This window comes from Chenopodium quinoa, unplaced genomic scaffold (genome assembly GCF_001683475.1).
Source record: "Chenopodium quinoa cultivar QQ74 unplaced genomic scaffold, ASM168347v1, whole genome shotgun sequence".
Taxonomy (NCBI): Eukaryota; Viridiplantae; Streptophyta; class Magnoliopsida; order Caryophyllales; family Amaranthaceae; genus Chenopodium; species Chenopodium quinoa.
The window spans coordinates 2,804,862-2,828,940 of record NW_018744626.1 but is presented as its reverse complement, the minus strand read 5'-3'; the positions used below and the strand labels follow the sequence as shown (position 1 = coordinate 2,828,940).

Below are 24,079 nucleotides of genomic sequence, written 5' to 3'. Positions count from 1 at the left end.
TGCACAGATCTTTGTCGAACAATCATTTCATTGAAAAATGATCGAAGTAGTAATAGAGTAGTACATGTGAATATGTGATGAATGTTAAGTTGTTTGTGTTTTCTCCCGCCTATATTTGTCTTTTACCACTCATTTCTAACATTTCCATTGTCAAGGTCACACTATTGTTGGTTGACTAGGAGGCAGCTCCCTACCTGAGATGAAGATCTTGGATTGCAATAAGACTGTAATTCCTTCGTCCCACTAAAATTATAAATCAATAATAATCTTTCTTCTGAATATCTCATTAAGTTTGTCCATATCATTATCGGTCATAAAATACCACCAGAATACTTTATTCTCCCGTACCCCATGTCTGTGATCAATTGATCTCACCAATCTTCTCGATCTCTCGTCCACTTCACCCATTCAAAAATTTAACTTACAAAGTAGCTATTATATAGAGGCAATTCTAGTAAGACGAAGGGATTATATGATAGATGGGAGATTTGGTGGTGGGGATAAAAGATATTTGTCAAGTAATCTGTGATTAAATTTTTGGCGGTCCTCTCTCTTTCACTTTTGATGTTACAAACCCTTGCAAGTTACAATCCATGTGATATGCACGAGTAACAACAATTAACAAGTAGTTAAATAAATCCAAAGCCTTTGAGAAAAGTATGTTGGGCAATCCATGTGTTAGGGTTCATAATTTCATCTCACATATGAAGTATGTTTGTAGTATATGAGTTATGATTTATATTAACGCGCATTAGTCATGTGCCTATAGGAGAAACATTGACAACAATATTCGGTATGTAGAGTCCAATAAATCTATCCAATTACATATAGAATTCCATAATATATAAACGAGTGTTTTTTTATTTTAATTTTTTGATTTTTTTTAATACTACCTCCGGTTCAATTTAGTTGCAACAATTTTCATTTTGAGGTGGTTCAAATTACTTACAAATTTATTTTTTTCCTTATTTGGTAACTTTTGGCCTGTAAAATGACATATATGCCCTTACTTTTTTTCTTAAACACCCTTATTAAATTACAAATCTGATTTTATTAGATTAAACCCCAATCTTAATTAATTAAACTCTTAACCCATTTAACATTCTCTCTCCTCCTCCAACCCTATTTTCATGGTAGCTTCATGGTGTTACGAGCGGCGAGGGTTGCACATCGGCGTCGTGGGTTTGGTTTCGTGGGTTGCAAATCGGCAGATTTAGTTTTTGGTTTCAGATCGGTGGGTTGTTCGTGGTTTCAGATAGTGGGTATGGTTTCAGATCGACGGGTTTGGTTCGTGGTTTCAGATCGGCGGGTTTGATTTGTGGGTATGGTTTCGTGGGTAGATTTCGTTGGTTTGGTGGGTTGGTTTCGTTGGTTCGTGGGTGCTGGGTTCGTGGTGTTGGTGGGCAGCGGGTTGCTGGGTTCATTCGTGGGGTTGCTTGGTTCGTGGATTGCTGTGTTCGGTGGGTGTTGGGTTCGTGGGTTGCTGGGTGCGTGGGGTGGTGGTTGTGGTGGTGCATCGACGGTGTTGGGTTCGGTCTAGCTGGTGGTGGATGGTTTCAGTTATGCTGGGTGGTGGTGGGTGGGTGGTTTGGGTGATGCTTGGTGGTGTCAGTAATGGTGGTGGGTTACTGTTTAAATTTAATTAAGGTTTTTTTTTTTGGTTGGATTAATAGTTAAGCCTATACCCTTATTTTTCCATAATCATGTTTTCAATCTTTTGCCTTAATTTGCGTAAAGTTGTCCTTTGTTGCAACTAAAATGAACCGGAGGTAGTATATTTTTACGTCAATAGTATTGAAGAAACATACTTATATTTATCTATATCTTTAAGTGTATGATTTCAACATTCAAATGCACAATTCGACTTTAACACTTGGCATCTTAATAGTTAAATTTCCGGCTCCGTCATTACATACAAATGTATTTTGGTACTTATTTGTATAGGATTATTTAGGATAGTACTTGAGTTGAAGTATTATATGTATATGTTGTTATTTATTAGCCAACAAATGTAATCACTGAAGTTATAATATCTAATTAAAGCTATGCTTTATTGCATGATTAGTAATGAAACATCTAAGCAAAGTTTTTCTTACTAATAAAGCAAGAGATTTGTGGCAATGAAGACCAAAGTTTTGGATCTCACCTTAATTTGCAAACTTAATTTACCTACTTCCCATTTATCCAATGCTATCAAGTTTTCTTCTTGTGGTAAACATTTTTCTTTGGGTGACTTGCAATGCAAGAAATTGGAGCAATTTGATTTGTGTTGCTTGAAATATGTAGTGGGCCCATCTTCAATGGACATATAACACATATTTGTGCCGATGGAACTGCGGAAGGACTGTACATTCTTTGAATTTATATTACCTATTTCATTGGGCCTCTAGGCCCATCATAGCTCACTCTTTTTTTTTTTTTTTTTAAAAAAGGTGCTCCCACCTATTCACCCTGATATGCATTGTTAGGTTACATTCCCCTTCCAATGCTATCATAGTTAATATGCCATTCACCGTCATTAAGGGATCGTTTGGTTGGATTATTTGGAATGGGTTTAAAATTTGGAATGAAATTAGAATTCATTCCATCGACATTTATTTTTGGTTGAGCTTTTTAGTAATAGAATCTCATACCCAAGAGGTTCTAACCCCACCCCATACCTTTGGAATCTCATACCCACATATTCCCCTAAGAGTCACATTCCATTCTATTAATGAAGTAGATAATCCATTCCCATTCAAAACAAACAACTTTAGACTAGTATGAGTTTTAGAATCCATGCCATTAGCTACCATTTTAAGTGATCAATTCAAGGACAATTGGAAAATTTTCATCAAACTTTACCATAATTTACCATTTAACTCACTAGATGGCCCATGAAGGATCTCACTATTCATATGATACAATCACAATTAGAGCCTTAATCCCAACGATAGGGTCTTCTACATGAACCAAGATTACATCCATATGATCATGAACAAAAAGACTAACAAAAAAAGAACAAAAACAGTCACGATGTCTCACAAGGTGCAATAATCCCTCAACACCTGCCTTGCAAGATCAACCGCTCCACTTCTTTTGTAGATCAAGTGCAAATTGTACGCTGCTTCTCTCCGGAGGTCACAATAGCCGGATTTTACATCTTTTGCAGGACCTTTATCTACTTTGATAAGCTCTGGTAAGGGGCAGTCCTCTTGGGAAATTGCAAGGACCCTCTCATAGTAAGTAGCTGCTAATGTGACAAGTCCTACGTGGTGGAATGCACGAGCTATATTATACAAGGCTTCCTGAAATGACTTGGATTAGTATTACAGTCTCATATAAGTGACTCTTTAAGATTATGCACACAAATTAAAAAGACTTATTTATTAAATTGGAATTACAAACTTAGAAAAAACATTAATATTAGGCAATCAGATAATATTTATTAATGTAATAGACTTTAAGACTTGTCAACTTTTCAAACTTCATCCCTGAACAAGTTTCCTTATTTTAGAACACCAGCTTACCTGGCTATTTTCACAAAGTCGCAGATTGTTGTAAAGGAAAGCTAAGCCTTGTGCAACACACTGATGCTTGTTTTGAAGTCTATGTCCAAGGGCTAAATTGACTAAGGCAGTCCCTGCAAAGGAAGATGCATAAGTTAAATGGAGAATCGACACCAGCAAACTCACATTAATCAGATTCGGAAAAAATTATATAAAACGTACCGACACAGAGATTGGTCAGTGGGGAATTTGGCATATGTTTATGCGCTTCCAAGTATTCCCTTGCAGCTACTTGGTGTTGACTGATCATTGTAAACTGATTTCCAGAAATAATCATGGGTGGCACTAGATCCTTATGTTCAACTCGCATATGATGCAGGAACTTATTATGCTTTGAGAGACGATTCTCTAATCTAAAGCCGGATGAAGAACAATAGTAAGAATTAATAAATAATAAGTTCTATTTTCAATAAAAAAAAAAAAAATACTGCGGAAAATAAGTCTAACACAATTTGCCTGGGAGTTAGGCTGAGAGCAATGTCTCCAAACCTTCCCCCCCCACCCCCCCCCCCCGGCGGAGTTTGGTCCCTCCGAACTCGTAGGGAATTCCCATTCCCTTACCCCTTCTCTCTATGTACAATTCATCATCATCATCATTATCGTTCATTATTTTATAATTATTATTCATGCAAAGCAATACATCTTGAATTAGTGATTGGACACCTGCAAATCAGGATCATCTAACTATTAACTAGGGAGCCAAATTAGCCCTTCTGTAAATTAAAAATCCTTCCTAACTTTGACCTATTGGGTGACAGACTGATAACATCTTAAAGAACAATTGATGATATCTGGGAACAAGGCAAGATGAAATATTAAGGAGAGGAAAATAAAAGGAATCCTCAAAATGTCATCCAAATGGCAGAATGCCTAGGCCACAATTTAGAAGTCTGTGGATATCACTACAGTGGGATGCCCAGGGCATGATAAACACAGCTTTAAAATGACATAGGTTGCGGTTAAAGCTAGCTCAAGAGGATGGCATCGTAAAGACAACCAATTCAATCGTCAACTAGACTTCAGCTTGTCTCTTCTCAATCAATTTCCAATTCTCTTACTCCAATTATCTAACCCCAAGTCAGGATTTTTTTTACCACATACATTCCCAAATTATTTAACCAATTACAATTCTATTATTCCTATTATCTAACCCCCCAAGTCAGGGTTTTTAACCGATACATACATTCCAAATTGGTACTCTTTTCTTGAGAAAGTACCATTAGTATTTATAGAATTTTATAAGAATTTAACTTCTTTTTTGGTGTTGCTGAAACTAGGCTAAACAAGACTTCATTCAGCAAAAAACTAAAACTGGTTCAACTGGATAGACAAATTTCTGCGAAATCAAATTTAAGAACCAGACTACTTAGTTACAGCATGTTAAGCTATGAAGTATGAACAGGGTTTTAAGAGCACTATAAGGGTATTATGTACCTCAAGACTAATCGATAATAACAATTCCAGGCAGCAACACTCTGTGAACGCTGCTGGACAATGTAGCGTACATAGTCAAATCCATCAGATGGATCAAAAACATTCAAGGCTATTTCTGCAACACAGGAGATACAAGATGCAGCTTATTAACAACATAAAACATTCAAAATATTCATTTTGATGGAATTGAAACAAAATTAAAGTGCTAAAAATAAAGAAAATGGGAAAATATCAATCCACCCCATGATGTCATGAACACCACAAGAGAAGAGTTATGAAGAATCTTGTGTTAAACACTTACGAGCTCCGAGGGACTGAAATTTCTCCTTTTTCTCAGCAGGCAGTGTCTTGTAAGTTATTTTCAAAGTGAGCTTTATAAGTTCCAAAGCCTCACTATACCTTCTCAAAGATGCCAATGCTTTGCATAGCTAAAACAAAAGCACACAGACGATCAGTTCAAGCAAATAAGCATAGCAATAGAACACAAAGATACAATAAAGTTCGAGATAAAGAACAAACTGATGGAGAAAAATAAAACACTCATGACACAAACAGACTATCTAAGAATCAAACTTGGAACATAAGTGCAAAAATCCTTCCTCTTAGCGTAGATTTCTGGATGGCAGGTCTTAAGTTATAAAATCTAAAATCATTAGCAAATAGGCAATCTCAGAAGCTTGCAATGGTGCACCTAAGCAGGGGCAGACCTATTAAGGGTCCTGGGCAGCACCGCCCCCGCCCCCCCCCCCCCCACCCAAAAAAAATAAAAAAAATTATTTATTTATTTACTTAGGTAAAGGTATAACTTTATAGGTTAAATACAATTTTGATGTAATAAATAACATTAATTTAGCTTTGTCATAGTGATAATGCATTGAGTTTATGCAAAAAGTCTTAGGTTCAAGCCTTCACACAAGCTTTTTTTTTTTTTTCTTTTTAGCGCCCCTCCACACTAAATATTCTACATCCACCACTGCGCCTAAGGCATGCATAGGCGCCGAGGCACAAGGCATCCTAGGCCATCAGAAATATGTTCACTTTTTAGTAAGTGAGCTTCACTCTGTGCCTTCCTTTATATATATTGAGCTTGCCAAAAGCAAAAGCAAAGTTAATCACTTTCAGGATATAGACACCTTCACTTTTACCTACATTATGAACAAAAAAATGAGCCTTTTTTATACCACAGGTCTTCTAGTAATACTTTATAATCAAAGCTTTCAAGGAGTTTAACATTGAGATTTGAGAACCCCGACTTGCCAATTAACAGAGGTCAACAAGGTGCTGTCATCAAGCAGTCCATTGTGATAAAATACTGTGTGTACAAATGAGAACTAGACAACATAAGTATCACAAAATCAATCCATCCGGAAACAGGGAGCATAGAGCATGCCACCTAAGCAAGCCATGTCACAGTTTAAAATTTACATAACATATAATTAGAGTTTCAGTTTGATATAACTAAAAACATATAGGGTAAAAACAATTCAAAGTTTAATTTACTTTAAAAAATTAGAATGATTATGATTAGTAGATTAAGCATAATATTTGCTACATAATTTACCATATTTATACATTATACCACAGATAACAGTTCAAAATATGCTCTAAAATAATACGCATATTTCATGTATTAACACATCACAGACTCAAGAATTGTGAAAAGTTGATAACAGTTTAATTAGTTTTAATTGTCTCCAGTGCATGATTTTGACTGAATATCTTTATCTACAGACTCAAGAATTGTGAAAAGTTGATAATTTGAAATCACACATTGAAACAAATCCAACAAGATCCCACACGACCATGTTCTCCTTGTACGTAAATTATAAAAACGGTCAAAATTTGCTAAGTTTGATTGATCCATGGAAAGCAAGTAGGAGTATTATAATAGAATGAAGGTAGTAATTAGGGTTGGGAAATAATCCTGCAACACACGTATTAATGGGATTACGAAATCTACCCTACAAAACAAGCTGGTGTCAATGAAAACCAAAGTCAATTTACTGCATGTCAAAAACTCCCATTAATTTACTTAGATAATTTCCGCATTTCCTAATATGCCTAAATCAGAAACTGTGATGACAGTGATATTAGATAAGACAGCGAGAAAAGGAAATTCAGATAGGTCTAGCATACAACACCCTTTAATGAAAAAACTGAAATTTGGCAAGCCTTGATCAAAATAAAATGAAATAATGTAACTTAACAATATTATTCATGCAAGCAGCATTAACATAGGAGTCATGTTATAAAGACTGACATCTGAAATGAGATTATAATGCTCCTCGTCCTTGAAGAGATCTGGCAACGGAGGCTCCTTCAGTGGTTGTTGCTGAGCACATCCCAGACAAGAGTAATGAATAATCACATCCAGCAAAAAAAAAAAAAGGAATTTTCATCAGGATAGATTGAAGTTCCAAAGTCAAAAATATGTTTTTACCGGAACATCATCTCCTGATTCATCACTCTCCCAATCAAGTCCAGCGGCCATTGCAGTAGATATCTTTTCTTCTTTGGATGTTGCTCTCTTTTTAAGCAACTTTGCAGCCCTATTAGCTTTCAACCTATGATGCAAGCATAGAGCAAAGTGAGATACATGCTCCATATATATAAATACCTCTGAAGGGCCACACCAATCATCTTGTATTCAGAATCTTCAACCTTAGAGGCATTGTAGGAAACTACCAAACAATTAGTATAAGAGCACAAATACTCCCTCTGCCCCAAGAGTAACTTCTCACTTCTCTAAGGTACATAGTTTTATCCTTTTAGGAGAATATTAGTGGCGGGGTTTTGGTGAGTTTAAGTGTACAAGAAAACACAATGTAGTGTGCATATTGATTGATTGTTTTACAAATGAGGTGAGAGAAAGTGGAGACTGGAGAGTTGGAGACTATAATGCTTTAAGGGAATAGAGAGAAGTTAAATAAAACAAGTGGAGGGGAAGCAAAACGCCACTATATTAAGTAGAACTGTAGAATAGTAGACCTATTCCAGGGAAACTTGAGGAGTTTTTTGTAGAACAAGCATTTAGAGAGAAATAAGAAGTTTTTTTGTGGGATAGAGGGAGTATATGGCACTGCTAGTCTGCTACTGTGCCATAAATGCAAGGAAGAAAAAAAAATTGCAAATCTATAACCCCAAACACAATACTGTAGGTGGATTAGTATATTCTGTCGGATTAAATTCATTAATGACCTCACTACATACGTTTAGCAGAAGGCAAGACACATAACAAAAAATTCAGTGGTGTTTTGGAAGTAAATCATCAGATTCACCGTAATTAAAGGGGGAAAAAAAAAATTCTTTTAGTAAGAATCGGGGTCAAAGGATGCACATACTTACAACTCCTTTCTGGGAGCTGGCCTTCTAAAGTTTTGGAAGACAGAATCAGTTTGATGATCACCAAGAACTTTAACTCTCTCAGATAGTTCATTCATAGAGAGTCGTTTCCTCTGTTTTGCCTGGAGCACATAGAAAAGAGAGGCCAACACAGTTTACAAAGATGATAGGAATATGATATGCAATCATACATCTCGTTAGATGGTTTATAATCATAGCACCTAGCAGATACAAAGACATACATATCACATATGGTATTTTACTGTGCAAAAAGTCTTTAATAACCAATAATGAAATTATCACAAGTCCTTATTTAATTATTTACCAGTTGAGTGGAAAGACAGCTGGAAAATAAAAACATGGCACTAAATACAAAGGTACAAGGAATGGGTATTGTCCAGGATTCATAAATAAATATATACTTATGTGTAAAAAAAGCATGAACACAAAATACAGCCACAAAAGGTAAATGACTAAATGTAGATGGACATAGATGAGTGTTCATTATTTGATTGCATTGAAACAGTTCCAGTTTGATCAAGTCTGACATAAATGCAATCCTAGTCATCATATCCCATCGGGATTCAGAGCTACAAATTCCCTAATATATGGACAAGATTTACTCTCCCTGCTCTCCTTTCTCTCATTCCCTCTCCTTAAATTAACCAACGGGCTACCATCGATTAATGAAAGTCATTCAATCAAGAAGACCATACAGCAAAAAACATCCCTATTTTTAACCTCCCTTCTCTCCCTTGCTTCCTGTTTCTTTTTCTAAATTTAAACAACCTAACCAGCTTCATGGTTGCAAACAAAACCAGCAATATCATCGAGGATTTATCAAAAATAAGTGAAGCAAAGATTTTAGCATTTACTAACTACAGTAGTGGCAATCACAAAGTAGGTATAAAAGTAATGGAAGCAGAGTCACAATTCAGGAAGGACAGCAGGACATGAGGAACGGAAACCCATAGGAAAGGACTCAAATCAAAACCATAATTTTGGACTTTTAACTCATACACTAAGTGCTAAGCTTCCTCACATTTTCATATTCACAGTAATCTAGTTCTAGACTTAACCAGCTTTATATACTCAACATCAATCTTTATAAGGAGGAAAACAAGCTCTCATGTGGCCAGATTCACCGCCATTTCCTTTAACTTTGATTTATGATTTTACATTTAATGTGAAGTCTTATAGTTTTCCAACAGCACCCATACTAAAAAGAGGCACATAAAAGGAAGAAGCTAGAACTCCATACGTCCAACCCCACATAGGCCAACAATTTTTTATTTTTTTCCCAAGTGTGAATATAATATTAGCATTTTTGACCATATGCTTCCTGTGCTATTATGTACTCCCTCCGTTTTTAAATACTTGCTCCATTTCTATTTTTTGCACTATTCATTATCATACTTTGACTAATGTTTGTGATTTATACATAAGAAAAAATATAATCGTGTGGGTACTTGTTGGAATCATCTCAATGAATAGATTATTAATTTTCAATTGTTAGAAGTTATACCTATTGATAATTAAAGATATTAGTGATTAAAGATTAGCATCGGCATGCGTGTCCAAGAGAAATGGAGCAAGTATTTAAAAACGGAGGGAGTAGTTGCAATAGTTTGACCTTTGCACTATTCAGACACTCCTCTTTGACTCTTCAATGATAAGAAAATATAGGGTCTTGTTAAGTTTGTCTTTCAAAAAAAAGTTTGTCTCAATTCATAGTTTCATACTATCAAAACTTTATAATTTTTACATATTGAAAATAACTAATATATGATTGAAATTTTACATTGACAAACGTGAAATGAGAGGCGTTGCAACTAATAAAAAAATAGAGGAAGTACTATACTAAACATTTCTAAATTAAAATACTTTCATAATGCTAATATGCTACATTTTAACCGTTTGATAAATTTAAGACAATTAATTATTATAGACAATTAATGGTTATAGTTGAAAGTTTTTAAAGTGGAAACCGCTCCCGCTCTCCAAAGGAAAGAATAAAAGCACAAGAAAAATTGATAAAGACACATTTAAGCAATCAATGGCTTTGGTTATGAGCCATGGAGCAGGGAAAACAACTTGTGTATGATTGTAGAATGTAACAAAAATAAATTAACTTAAGGAGGGGCATTATGGGTAGTCTAGTACTTTGTTTTATTATAAATAGAGGGAGAGGGTAAAGGAAGAGGCAAGCAGATTTTTGGAGTAACTATTTTGAGAGTGGTGACCTAAAGTCACTAACAGAGATTGGCAGCCTAAAGTTGCTAGCTTGTACAAATCCCCATTTTCAATATTTTCACAAAGATTTGATCTTTTCTCTCTGTTTGCAGTGTAATTGTGTGTGTGTATGAGACAGTGAGAGTCCAGCAAGCTTGAGTCCATTACATAAAACTCCTACTTCCACTACTGCAACGAAACTATTATATTTGAGTATGCTTTGCTTGATTTGTAATCTTCACATCATCCATTGGGTCCAGAAAATAAGACAGGTTGACCATCCTATAATGAAAATAAACAGCATGATGAAAATTGGCTTGAGTCTGTCTTTCAGAAAAGTTTCTGTACTAGTCCCAAAGCAACTAGGAGTGAGGTTGCATAGGTCTCCACCTCATTAAACCCTAAGTATGCCGAGATCCACACTAAGGCATGTTTGTTTTTGTTTTATAAGCATGTCAATTGCCTAAAACAGACACAAATTTTACCGTACATACACATGGCATGGCAAAACTACTCAACATAGAGTTAACCAATATATGCTTGATTATTAGCTGCAGGTACTTCCTCGAGAATAGACATAATGCCCCAATAGATGCATGTTCCACGCAAGTATGTTAGATATAATAATATACAAGCATGACTGAAAACAGGTGCGGAAACATGCAAGTGCAAACTTGTGTGTCTGGTTGTGTGGATGTGTAAACAAGAGACAATTACTTCCAGAGGCTACAATTTCAGGAAAGTACCTTCTGATCCATCGAATCAATCTTAAGTGATTCATGGATGATGGGGTAGATCACTTCAACAAAGGCCTCAAGCTTCCCTTTAGTTCTATAAATTTGGGCTAACCTCAACTTTACTTTCACATTGAGCCACCAAGGTTCTGATTTATCAGCATGCATGTCCTTTGAGAATACTGGAAGAAAAGAATGTTTCACAGTAGAGGATGTCATGTAACTCTGATCCCCACGTATTTTTAGTAGGAAAAGCAGTCTAGAAACATGCCACATCACTACCTGGGTTAGTTGGAGGTGAAAGCAATTCAACCACTTCTTCTTCTCTGTTTTCCTTAAGGAGAAGGGAAGCTAGAGTTAAACGAGCATCAATGTCATCTTCACTTGCTTGTAATCCTGAAATGAGAGACTAGTTACTAGCAAGAATTAAGGTCAAACCACATCAAGTTTTTTTAGCATCATATAGTATATACTACGAGTACTAGCAAAGTTCACAGCATACAACATTCTCAGCTAAAATAGATTTCTACACTAGACAAAGCAATCTCAATGAAGCAGGTAAGTGCTGGGAGGTGGGACCTATACCTTAGATACAAGACAATATGCAGCTATAACTGATACTGTTCTAGTTATAACACTACAATACAATCAAAACAGTTACTCTCTCTAACCCAAAATAATTGAATACATTTGACCTGGGTTTCGATTAAGAAAAAAAAGTTATAATGCCATTAATTTTTTCACAATTCAAAATCTATATTTCTGCCAGTCACAAAGTGATACGACGACCAAGGTTAACAGAAAAGGTGCAGTGTGATACTAAAAACAAAAAGTATTCTATCAGTTTTGGGATGGATTAAAATCAAAATCTACCCTTGCATATATCAATATAGAAATGGATTTACCACAATATTATATGATAACCAATTTCATGCTAATATAAGAGCCTGTCGCGAGAGGGAGATAGAGTTGAAAATCTGAAAACTTTATTATTAAGGGAAATAAGGAATGAATCTGGTCCCAAAGACAAATGAATTGATATTAGTAGTACTGAAAAAAATTTCAATGAAGTTGATATTTAAGAATACATTGTGGCAAGATTGGGTCACTCATTCAAAAATATTTTGGGCGTTGGAAAAATTGTCAAGTTGATGCTTGCAATAATTTGCAAGAACCCTTAAAAGCTGACCTGACATGAGAAACTAGAGCTGGCAAAAGTTGACCCAAACCATGAACCTAGCACAAAATTAGCAGTTTGTCATAATATTTGACCCAGTTAAGTAATTGAGTTGACACAACCTGTCAACCCGACACGTTTAAATCAAAGTTAGGTTAGGGTTGAGAATTTTAACCCGCAAAAAGCTATTATCTTATTGCACGGACTTTGACGTTTATAGATTCACTGAGAATTACGCATTTACTTTTTTTCAACATATTGGACTACTTGTAGTTCACTAGTTTGGGTGGATTCGGCCTTACATAAAAAATAAAAATAAATAAAAAATCCTATCAAGATTGGTTAGTAGTTGACTTAATAAAATAGTCTAGAATACTGGTGGAAAACCTCATTATAGAATAATCCTCACACATTTTTTATTCACTCACTTCTCTCTCTTCCCCTTTCTTTCTTCTCCCCCTTCTCTCTCAGTTGTGAAAATATTTAACCTCACAAACTCCCCAAAAGCTGCCAGTCAGCAACTTCACCTTCACTTCACAATTTAAAACCTCATATTTTCAAACACAATAGAAATCCGAATCAAGGCAATTATTAATTGGACCTTTGGTTTGGTTGATGGTATCATAGATCCATGTAGAATCTAGTTTACTACTACGTATTTGTAATTATAAATTTATAAGTTGCAAATCGCTAATCTCTATCTTGCAAACTGCGTCTTCTCACATGAGTATTTTATCTCTTGTATTAATAATTTGCATGGATCACATATATGACATCAACTGTAATGATTTTATGTTTTTTATCAGTTGATTCAAAACCAGCATAAACGTAAGAGTTAATTAGGTTTTGCTGGTCGGACTAGATTAGGCAGGTTAGGTCAGGTTGTGTTCAGGTCTGTCCAGACTTAGCCGTTTAAATAAACAGGTTATGGTTCAGGTCATGGGTTCCAACCAGTATAAGAGTGAACCCGATAAGAATCAAAAACTCAAATTGATATGAATTGTCTTGGCCCAAAACCTATAAACTAAAAACACAATTCAACTCAAAATATTATAAACTAGGCTCTAGGGAAAAAATAATAACTCTCGGTTCAACACGACCTATTATTACAAGATCTGATAAAAAGTTGACACCTAATTCAGCACAACCTATATCAAACCTTGATTTAATTATGACATGAGTATTGAAAATGAGTTCCAATAAATCTCAAATTAATCAAACAAAGAAATTAAGGCTACTAAATAGCCTTGAGATCAAATATACCAAACAGCTATAACACCACAGCACTGCATTAGTTAGTATGACAGAATGAGTAATATGATTAATTCAATTCAACTTACTTATAAGTGGGCACTATATAAATTAATTTCATGGCTACAAGGCTATAAGCTTAAAGAAGGGTAAGGAAAAGAGCTTCAGAAATATTGCAAACCTTTGTAGAAGAACTGGATAGCTGAAGTAGCTTTTTCCAGAGCAGAGTAGCAGTGAGCAATTTTCAAACTTACGAGCTCCTACCAAAATGAAACACAATAGTCTTGTAAAATATTCAAATAGAGAAAGAATTTATCCCAGAAAATTAAAAATTATATATATATATATATATAAATTAAAATTAAAAAAAAAATGGTAACAACATCTGTTCAGGATTTCTAAATAAGGTACAACTCATACTGTTATTAGGCACTTGATAGATTGATGATGCAGGCTGCTTTACTTCTATACAGCCTTTTGTAGATAGTCTAGTAGCCAGTTTACTGTATAGATATACTTTATGTATTTCATTTCTCATTAATTCAATTCAACATTTAAGGCTTGTTTAACTTTTGAGTCTTTAACCCCTCCAAAATCTTGACCAATTAGACAACAAGCATAAGTCCCCCATTATTCATTTCTTATGAGTCTACATAACAACTATTCATTTCTTCTGTTCATATTGCTATTATTATGATGTCATGAGATTCAGTACACGAAACCCATATACTACTATACTAGGCAACAAGCACAAGTTCCTCAGTATTTGTTCCTTATCACTGTGCATATCAAATATTCATTTCTTATGTTTATAATGCTTTAATTAATTTTGATGTGATGTCATGAAATTCAATACACAAAACCCGGCTATCACTCAAATTGGGACATATGTAGCTCAAAACCTATGTTACTCAGACTATTCAACTCCCTAAAGTACTTGTGTCACACCCTCGCCACTCCAATTTAAGTATCCACTTGAGTGACTTGACACTTCATTTTAAACCAAAAAAACAAGGAAATTTTGCATTAAAAAAAAACCTAAACTTTGACACTTAGCATGTAACATAACAGTACACATTGCTAAGCAAACACTAAAAATGAAGAAAATTTCAAACACAGTAATAAATGACCTTACATTTTTTAAGACACAGCCGTCTAACATCAGATAATACTTCAATGCTAACTCATGTTGGTGCAGATTCACATATGAGTTGGCCACTGCCATCATATAGTCCATTTGCTGTTCCACATTATTCCTTTGAAGAAGAGAGAAACAAATCTGTACATCATTGGAAAAATAATAAGACAATAAGTGTAGAGGTACCAATATCATTTTGAACATAACTACATAATTCTTTCTACGCAATCAACAATTAACAAATAGAAGCACTTGCAGATCAATAACAATTTTTTTTTTTTTTGTGGGGGGGGGGGGGGGGGGGGGGGGCTGCTAAGGCTTAGCATACATATCAGAGAAGAAAGCAACTACTATATGTAGCTAAGCATTCAAGCGACCAGAAAACAAATAAACCAACATTAAAAGTTAATGATTTCAGTATCATTTAAAAATCATACCTCTGCTTTCTCTATATTCCCAAGATGAGCATGGCAAATGCCTTCTCTTACTCTCAGACATAAAGGAAACTCATTCACTAAACCACAGGCCTTCTTTGCATGCTCAATGTGCTGAAGTGCTTTAGTATATGAATTGCTTTCTATGAAGAATAAAGCCAACATATCAACTACGGTTATATCAGCTTCAGAAGGATGGTTGTTCAGGTAGTCCTCCAAAAGAGTAATAGAACGTTCAAATTGGCCAGATCGTTTGTACAACTGCAAAATAAAACTAGTCAAAGACATAACATTTTCAAAATATAAAACATTACTACCTCTCATTGAAAAAGATTGTTCTCATTTCTGCTTCGGTAAGTTTCAAATACGTAATAACAAATTATTACAACACATTTTACATGTCCTTTGGACCAAATAAAACAATTGATTTTACGCATGAGATTTTATGCTACTTGTATATACAGAGAAGTTACATCCTCAGCTTTTAATCTTAGAATTGAGAAGTGCACAAATCATAGCAAGGCTGTAAAAAGAAATTTGTAATATAACAACATATTATTCAGGCCAATCACAACACAATACCAAAATGGCTTTGCATCAGTCACAATGTCGCAAAGAGCCCTTTAATTTTTTATAAGCATCTTTTTACTGATTGCTATAATGGAAATTTAGAATTATTCAAAATGATAATATTTGTTATCTCTACTAGTAATACGGTAATACAAACGGGAATGAAATATAAAGGTCAATGAGTAGAAAACCCCCAGATATTTAGGACCATCTCTGAAACAAGCCTAGGAGTTTAAGGCATCATAATCGGAACATTTTCCTACTAAATGTGTATCATTTCTCTGTCACAAACACCACGCATTCTAAAAGTCAGTAGTCATCAAAAAAGGGCATAGCGAGACATCAAATATTACAAGCGACACAGCAATCCAAGTCATCAGCAAAAAAAAGGTAAAATATATATCAAAATTAAAGATCTACTATAGAAATTTAAAGATGAGGATCAAGACTATACCACTGCTGCATTCTTGAGTGCTTCAACATTATCAGGGCAGATTTGAACTATCTGATCATAGGATTCAGCAGCTTTTAAAAAATCTCCTGCCTCCATGCAAAGTGAAGCACGATGGTACCTGAGTGTAATATCAGCTGGATCTGCAGTAATTGCCTTAGAAAGACACCACCAAGCTTGACCAATGTTACCCAGCTCTCTGCATAAAAAATTATGAGACCATCAATCAAGTAAAAATATCATCAGCATATTGTATAGTATCTGATAATGGAGCAAAACTCTTGAAAAATTCTACAGGTGAACCTCATGAGAAATCCATTTCTATGCTTTCAACGTCAATACAAACAATATGAACACCTCAAGGCTCCCCTTTTACAGCTTAAATAAAATGACCCAAGGATTTGTCTTTGAGATCCCACATTCCCACATGAACAAAGAATAATCAAAAAGTTCAAGGATGCTTACATGGACCAAGTCACAAGCGGTTTCCACAAAGGTGACTCTTTTGGACCAAAATTTGCAGCTAACATATAGCAATTCACAGATTTCGCTTTGTCGCCCATAGAGTTATATACGAGCCCAAGTGTATGATATGGATCCGGTAGGTTTGGGGCCAGTAGAACCACTTCTCTCAACAATCTGATAGCCTAAAACAGAATGACCAGAAAGTTGATAGACACCAAATAAACTAAATTGAGACAGGAGCAATGTTGAACTGAGAAGCACCTAAACTTTAAGCTTAATTAAGCATACTAAGTTACTAACGTTAGTGGAGTAATTTGAGCAACTACAATGAACTACACAAAACAATGAATATTATCAGTGAAAAAAATAACGATACCACAAATTAAAAGATGTGCGATCCAAATATGGACCAAACCATAGACTGGGGTCGTAACTCAGAAGAGGTAAAGATGTAGACAAAATAAAGATATCTAGAAAGTAATAGCCGGAGTAAGACAATGTGAAGTGGTTGGTAGATCAACAAAACATAATTAACTTAGATAAATTATTGCACCAGCATATATAAACTGAATCAGCACATTATCAACTGTTCAAATTACTATTTCCAGGCAATATTGCAAGCTGAGAAAGGGTGTAGCTAGCACACATATACAAAAGAGAAGCGTTTACATTGGTTTAGAATGGGAGATATTAAAAAAGGAAGAACTCAAAACTGAATTCTTGATTTATAAGAAGTAATAGTCAAAGCAAGGCAAGGCAGAAAGACAGATATACAGGACACGATTGCTATGACATGTTAAGTGTATTGACAAATACATGCTGCATCAGCACATTGCCAAATTGTTTAAAAGTTTAACACTTTCAGGATGAATAACAAATGACAAAAGAGAAATGTAGCTTGCAGGCAAATAGACAACCACACAAAGGGGAGATTTGGTTCAAATCGGTACAAAGTAGAAGAGATAGGAGTATGGGACAAACACGAACCACCACTATTCCTGGAAAATCAAGAACTATTCCTAATTCTCGTACACCCCAGCATACATGCTTTAGGCTTCCCCACTGATTCTCAATTTCTCAGCATTCCACAACTTTGAGAGGTCAAACTAGTAAACTCTAAAAAGAAAATCCCCTTCAACACAGCCCTACACATAGTAGACCAGAAAGAAGGTGAATAATTTAATTTGGAGGTGTTTTAAATAGGTTTATAGCCTGTTTTCCTAGATTTACTATTTCAAACATTAGCACCAAGGGTAGACCTCTAGTCTAGACATTATCTTCCTGCCTCATAATCATTGACTTTAAAATTTGGCTAGAGCAAGACAAATTTTCAGAGCTCTGTTTTCTGTTTCTCAAAAAACCACCATACACTGATGTGGTCAATTAGTAGTTTGACTCCTTACACTTCAAACTCGCCATGATTAAGTACCTCAGTGACGGTACTGTGAAGTGTGAACCCATAAGGTTTGAAGTCTGAACTGTGTAAAACGAGATAAGTTGCACGTGTAAACTCTGGATATGCTATGTCGCAAAGCAACAAACACAGAAAAGTCCTCAACTAGGCCTCCTATACACAAGCTTCCTCTGTTTTAGCTTCCCATTAATATCCGCCCACATTGCATGAATGGACCAGGACCTAAATACATTTAGGTTTCTAAAAAGTGAAGACTTCCTTAAGTACAACTATGGATCAAACCCCCCGCAGGTGCAGCATCTCAATATACAGCCTTTGTAAACAATCACAAGTAGAACACATAACCAACACTCCAGTTTATGAAAAAAATTTAAGCATCCTAAGGAAGACTTCAACCCCTTGTAGAAGACAGTGTAAACCAGCACCAGCAACAGCAATAACTAGAGTTAAACCATATTCTTCATGTGATGTGCTTTCTCTAACACTGCCACTAACAAAGTGAAGTGTAAGGATACTACTAATTAGAATAATTACTAGTACGTACATAATGTTACCAGTCAAATGAAGCACCCTAGTAATAGGATTCTTCCCCAAATATGGACATCAAATTTCAAGTAAAGTGCCTCCCTAATTTTGAACATGAAGGAAACATGATCAAACCCCCAAACTGTGAAATTTTGAACATAACCCATTTAGTCTCCTTACTCATGCCAAAGAAAGCAAGTTTCATTCCCCTTTCAAAATATTCACATATAACAAGTCAGAATTTCTACCTTTTCAAGAAAAAAATAGGTAAACTCTTAGATAAGGTAATATCTGCACAGGAAAGAACTCGTCTAAAAAACAATGAGAATAAATAGATAAATAGAGTGTCAATCACACTTCAGTCCTTAAAAAGTAACCCTAGGAAAATCTGCATATAGTAGCCCCAAAGAAAAGCAAAGTAGGCCACTCTCAAAGCCTCATGACAGTAGTTGTATTCTGAAAGCTCCATCTTGTAGTGTAACTTAGAGCCATATAGATTAATTTGTAACTATCATTTATTTCGAATTACAAAATTTTAAATCAGATTTTCAAAAAAAAAATTCCCCTTATTACTTCCAAAATTGCATGGTTGGCTATCTAACATGCAAAAGGAAAGGGGGGGGGGGGGTGCGTATAAACTATGTAATACAGTATCTTATAAAAATAGAATCTTAAAAAAAAAAAAAAGCAAGTGCCCTAACTTTTCCCAGAAAGTAACTTGATCGCCGAACTGAACACTCCACAGACAGATGACACAAACATCAAAGAAATTCTACAGCTGTATATCTTTGTGGGTAGTTGACCATAAGTTTATTTTTGTAGCACACCATCTTACACTAATTTGTCGGCTTCCAAAAACACTTCCAACTATTATTTAGAGGAAACCCTTCAATAGTCTTAATTTATTAGAAGTATAGTTGCATTCATTTTCGCTAACCAAACTCCTAGAGAATAATCATTATCTAGAGAATGTGCTACACATGAAAAGGCCAAAATACTCTGATCATGCAGGGGGGGGGGGGGGGGGAACATAATTCAATGGAATTAAAGAGGAAAGGAGAATACATCAATTGAGTAGACAATGTTTGATTTAACTTAAAATTCAACTTGCAAAATCAAAAGAGGCACAAATGTTAAATAGAGCAACACATACTTCTTCATAGCGGCCATGTGCATAATGAAGATTGGCATCACCAAGCTTCTTTGTGATTTCAGTGCTAAGTTTATTTCTTGATCCTTTACGCCTCCCTCTCTTCTTAGGCTGCAGGATAATTTAAAACAAGAGAACAGAGTGAGATGTGATAAAACACGAAATGAAGCAATAGTAAGGAGCAAGGGAGATATGCATAGATCATAAGACTATTACAGCCTTACAGGTCACCCTATAAATCGATACTCTCAAACTAATTAAATAGCCTCACATTTTCAAAGTATACAATAACAAGGATAAAAACTAATAATGAAGAAATTTTTAAAAAATTAAAATTAAAATTAAAAAAAAAAATAAAAATAAAAAAAAAAGTGTAGCTGCAAAATGTCCTGCCATGATAACTGCAGCCATGGTTCCCAAAATACACAAACTGACTACATAAATAAGGAAAAGAAAGAGCAAGTACATGCCAGGAATCATAAAAAGTGAAGAACTTCAACACCGTGTAAGTGTAAAACATCACATCATATAACTATCCAGAGCAAACAAACAAAATATACTAACTATGACTAGATTAGTGGGAATTTGATAGAAAAAATTTCAATACATGGAAATGAAGCTTTCCACTAAGTTCTACAACAAGCACCATTGGTATAGATACAAGCATTTAGTCAATATACATAGATGAACAATATTAATCACACTATCACAGCATGATATTGATACATCTCTACCATCCAGATGTGGTGTTAATTAAACCCTGGTGAAGGCACAATCACAGCCCGTAACTAATCCTTAAGCACATCAATAGATAGAATATTGTTTTTTTTTTAAATCGATACGCTTATGCACCACATTGTCCACATATAACTTTTACACTTAATTTACGCATGTCCTAGCTATCCATGTCCTAATTACCTTTCACACTCTCCAGAGTCCAGACACAAATGTTCCAATATGCAATAAGTTTAAACTCTAAAGCAACCCTTTTAACAGATAAAGAAAATTCCATCATAATAAAACTTCGCAAAAACTCACTGGAGAAAACAGAGTCCCAAATACCAATATAATTACCTTCTTAGATCTTCGCCTAGAAGTATAATTCATGACCTCCTCCATTTCTGCAGGGGTGGCTCCAGCATTAATTTCCGTCCTCTGCTTCTTAACTGACCCTTCTCTGCCAAAATAACCAAATTGTAAAAATTCAATGTCAACACACCAGGGAAATTCCTAAATAAAGCTTAGTATAACCTTGGGAGATCAAACTGATTAAGAATGAACCCCCACCCAACACACGCGCGCGCGCGCACACACACACAAGGAGAAGAATTTTACAAAAATTATTTACAGATAGCCAAATCTCAGGAATCCAGGATATACCCTAATAAGATAATAGCATAATAAATTTGTGCTCCTACGACATTAATAAATCTAACAAATCCACAAGCAGCCAAAAAGTCATTATATTGCTGGAAAGCATTATGTAATTGCTATGTTAGTGTCCGTGAAGACTTTACATCGGCATAAGTAGCATCGAAGGTCTTCATGCATTTAAGAATATACGAGGACTAAAAGCAGTAAAATGAACCTTCATGCAAAGTGAAGAATATGCACTTAAGGTCTTCAATTAAGTGCATATATGGCAGCCGGTTCCTAAGTATTAACCAATGAAGACATAGTTCATAGTTGACAATGTATCAACATTTTAACACCAACTTGCTAACACTAAACACAAATTCGCTCAAAACAGATGATTGGCATATGCGTTTTCATGTTCTATCTAACCACTTTTGAATCCTATCTCTGCATTGCATACATATTTGTTCTCTTCATCAGGGCTACCCGAGCTCAACTCAGAATTACAAAAAGCGTTAAGATACATTAATGCCTCATCACTAACGCTTTGTTTGGATAGCAAAGAAGGAAGGAAAAGAAGGGGAGGGAAAATGGAGGAAGGGAAGGGAAAAGAAAGGGAGGGGGAGGTGAGCTCCATCTTCCCTCCAAACCTCTCCAGTTTTGGAGAGATAATGGTTATTATAGAGAAAGGGAAAATGGATCCCTCCCTCTCCTTCCCCCAATCTTTTACCCAAACAAGAGATTTTGTCCCCCTCCATTTCTCTTCTCTTCTTTTCCTTCCATTTCTTCCTATCCAAACAAAGTGTAAATAAAAGGTTGGTGCTAGACTGCTGTTCATGCTAGACTGTTCTTGTTTCAATATACAATTAAATACTATATACTGTATTTTAAATAAAAATTATGCAAAAGTTAACACAAATATGAAGAAATGAAAAAGAATGCAAGGTGATAAAGTAAAATACCCTTGGCCTTGGCGCCTCTTCCCAACCAAAGTTCCATAGTTGAGCTTTTCTAGCTCTTGATAAAGTTGAACTTCAGAAGTACCTTCTTTAACAAAATCCAAAGGGTTTATATTCCCTTCAAATCTCACTGAACATTCCTCTTCTTCCTCCAACTCATCCTCGCCTCCATCACCATCATCTTCGACGTCTTCTTCTTCCTCCTCCTCCTCCTCCTCTCCCCCATCAGATACTTCTCTCTCCTCCAAGATATCGTCTTCCTTCATCCCATCTTCACTCTCCATCCGGATAGGAAAATTCAAGCTACCCTGCAACAAAAATAGGAAATCATTGTGACCAAGTGATCTGTTGCAGTCATGTTAAAATCACAAATTAAACAGAATTATTCATACCCTTAATAAACATGGTCACAATTCAGAATTAAACAGAATTAATTGAGTATGATACATTGCATAATTCAGTATGATAATCTGATTAACGATACACAATTGAAAATTAAATTCCGAAAATTGAGAGACTTTAGGGCTCAATTTGACGTACACATTAAAATTATAATTCAAATTTAATCTATTCTGAAAAGAGAATAGGAATTTATAATTCGAAATTGTTGGAATCATTGAAAGTAAATAAAATAAAAATTGAGTGGTGAAAGGAATACCCAGTAAAATTCCGGCGCCAATCAACTAATTCTTAACAAAAATTGTAAAAATTCCGGCGTATCAACCGGAGTTCGAAGTTGTAGTCTGGGTGTTCTACTGCTCTTTGCCGCCAGAGTTTCGGTGGTTATGGTTTGATTTTGGGGTGAAGTTTTGGTGGTTTTCAGGTTGGATTCGGTGTGGGTTCGTGGTTCTGGGTGCTGGACTGCTGCTCGGAACTCAGAACAAGTTAAGAGGGGGACTCTAATAAGAGAGATGGAGGGAGTAATAATTAATTAAAAGGAAAAAATTGTTTTAGTTGTTAGCAAGAAACGATTTTATATACAATAAAAGTGTTAGATTAGGACTTCATTTCAAAAAAAAATGTGAGATGGCACTTTTTGACAAAATCCGGCCATTGACCCTCAAAAACCATCTCCACCTCATCGAATTCCTACCTTGACCCTCATAACTAGGGATGTCAGTGGGGCGGGTTAAGTAGGAGACCCGCCCCATCCCCGCCCCAATGGGGCGGGGATGGTTCTCGGTTTGGCGGGTGGTGGGGCGGGGATGGGGATAAAAATCATACCCGCCATGGGTGATGGGGCGGGGGTGGATTTTAAGTTGTACCCGCCCCATCTCCGCCCCGCCCCACTTCGTACCCGCCCCATCCCCGCCCCGCCCCACTTCGTACCCGCCCCATACCCACATTTATATATCTTTTAAAGTAAAATTACATACTTTTATTCTATTTATAAAATAATTACATGAAATACAATATTAATTATAATACTTTGTATGACATTTATATTATAACACAAAAATGTGTATATAATGTTTTATTTTATAATTCGTATTAATTATGTAAGATTGTGTATTTGATATACGGATATTAGGTGGATCTTGGGTGGGGATTAGGCGGGTTTTTGGTGGGGATTAGGTGGGGATGGATATCCAAGTGGGGGGTGGGGCGGGGATGGTTTTGGAGTTGTACCCGGCGGGGGGGGGGATGGGGATGAAAATTGGACCCGCCGCGGGGATGGGGATGGGGATGGGGATGGGAAGGCCAACATCCGCCCCACCCCGCCCCATTGACATCCCTACTCATAACCACCCCCACCTCGCCTGAGTTCCACACCGACCCCCGAAAACCACCTACACCTCACTCAAATCCCACAATGAATCCCCCGAAAACCACCTCCACTAGGCCGAAATCTCACCATGACCCTCGAAAACCACCCCCACCTTGTCAAAATCCTACACA

The 24,079-nt window shown here is 35.8% G+C and overlaps 1 protein-coding gene across 2 annotated transcripts; it reads right to left on the bottom strand.

Annotated features, from left to right (window-relative positions):
- Window positions 1–2,763: 2,763 nt before the first annotated feature.
- On the bottom strand, window positions 2,764–23,133 carry LOC110700476 (general transcription factor 3C polypeptide 3-like). Of its 2 annotated transcripts, none has more exons than XM_021878021.1 (19): window positions 22,839–23,133; window positions 22,184–22,488; window positions 20,940–21,042; window positions 19,869–19,976; window positions 16,777–16,958; window positions 16,315–16,510; window positions 15,294–15,551; window positions 14,854–14,997; window positions 13,900–13,978; window positions 11,573–11,686; window positions 11,303–11,472; window positions 8,328–8,446; window positions 7,423–7,546; window positions 7,243–7,314; window positions 5,284–5,410; window positions 4,983–5,097; window positions 3,711–3,901; window positions 3,510–3,622; window positions 2,764–3,287 (listed from the first exon to the last, which is right to left on the bottom strand). In XM_021878021.1, exons 2-19 carry the CDS (start codon window positions 22,462–22,464, stop codon window positions 3,021–3,023), a joined length of 2,763 nt encoding a protein of 920 aa, XP_021733713.1. In that variant the 5' UTR covers window positions 22,465–22,488; window positions 22,839–23,133; the 3' UTR covers window positions 2,764–3,020. The 2 variants fall into 2 exon arrangements, with proteins under 2 accessions (XP_021733713.1, XP_021733714.1); XM_021878022.1 differs by having other exon boundaries at window positions 22,184–22,483.
- Between the last annotated feature and the right edge of the window lie 946 nt (window positions 23,134–24,079).

Coding starts and splice junctions, on each gene's coding strand:
- LOC110700476 (XM_021878021.1), bottom strand. CDS start 22,464: ATGGAGAGTGAAGATGGGATGAAGGAAGACGATATCTTGGAGGAGAGA. Junction 15,552..16,314: donor CACTCAAGAATGCAGCAGTG/GTATAGTCTTGA, acceptor TTTATTTTGCAG/TTGTACAAACGATCTGGCCA. Junction 7,547..8,327: donor CCAGCTCCCAGAAAGGAGTT/GTAAGTATGTGC, acceptor CTTGCATCATAG/GTTGAAAGCTAATAGGGCTG.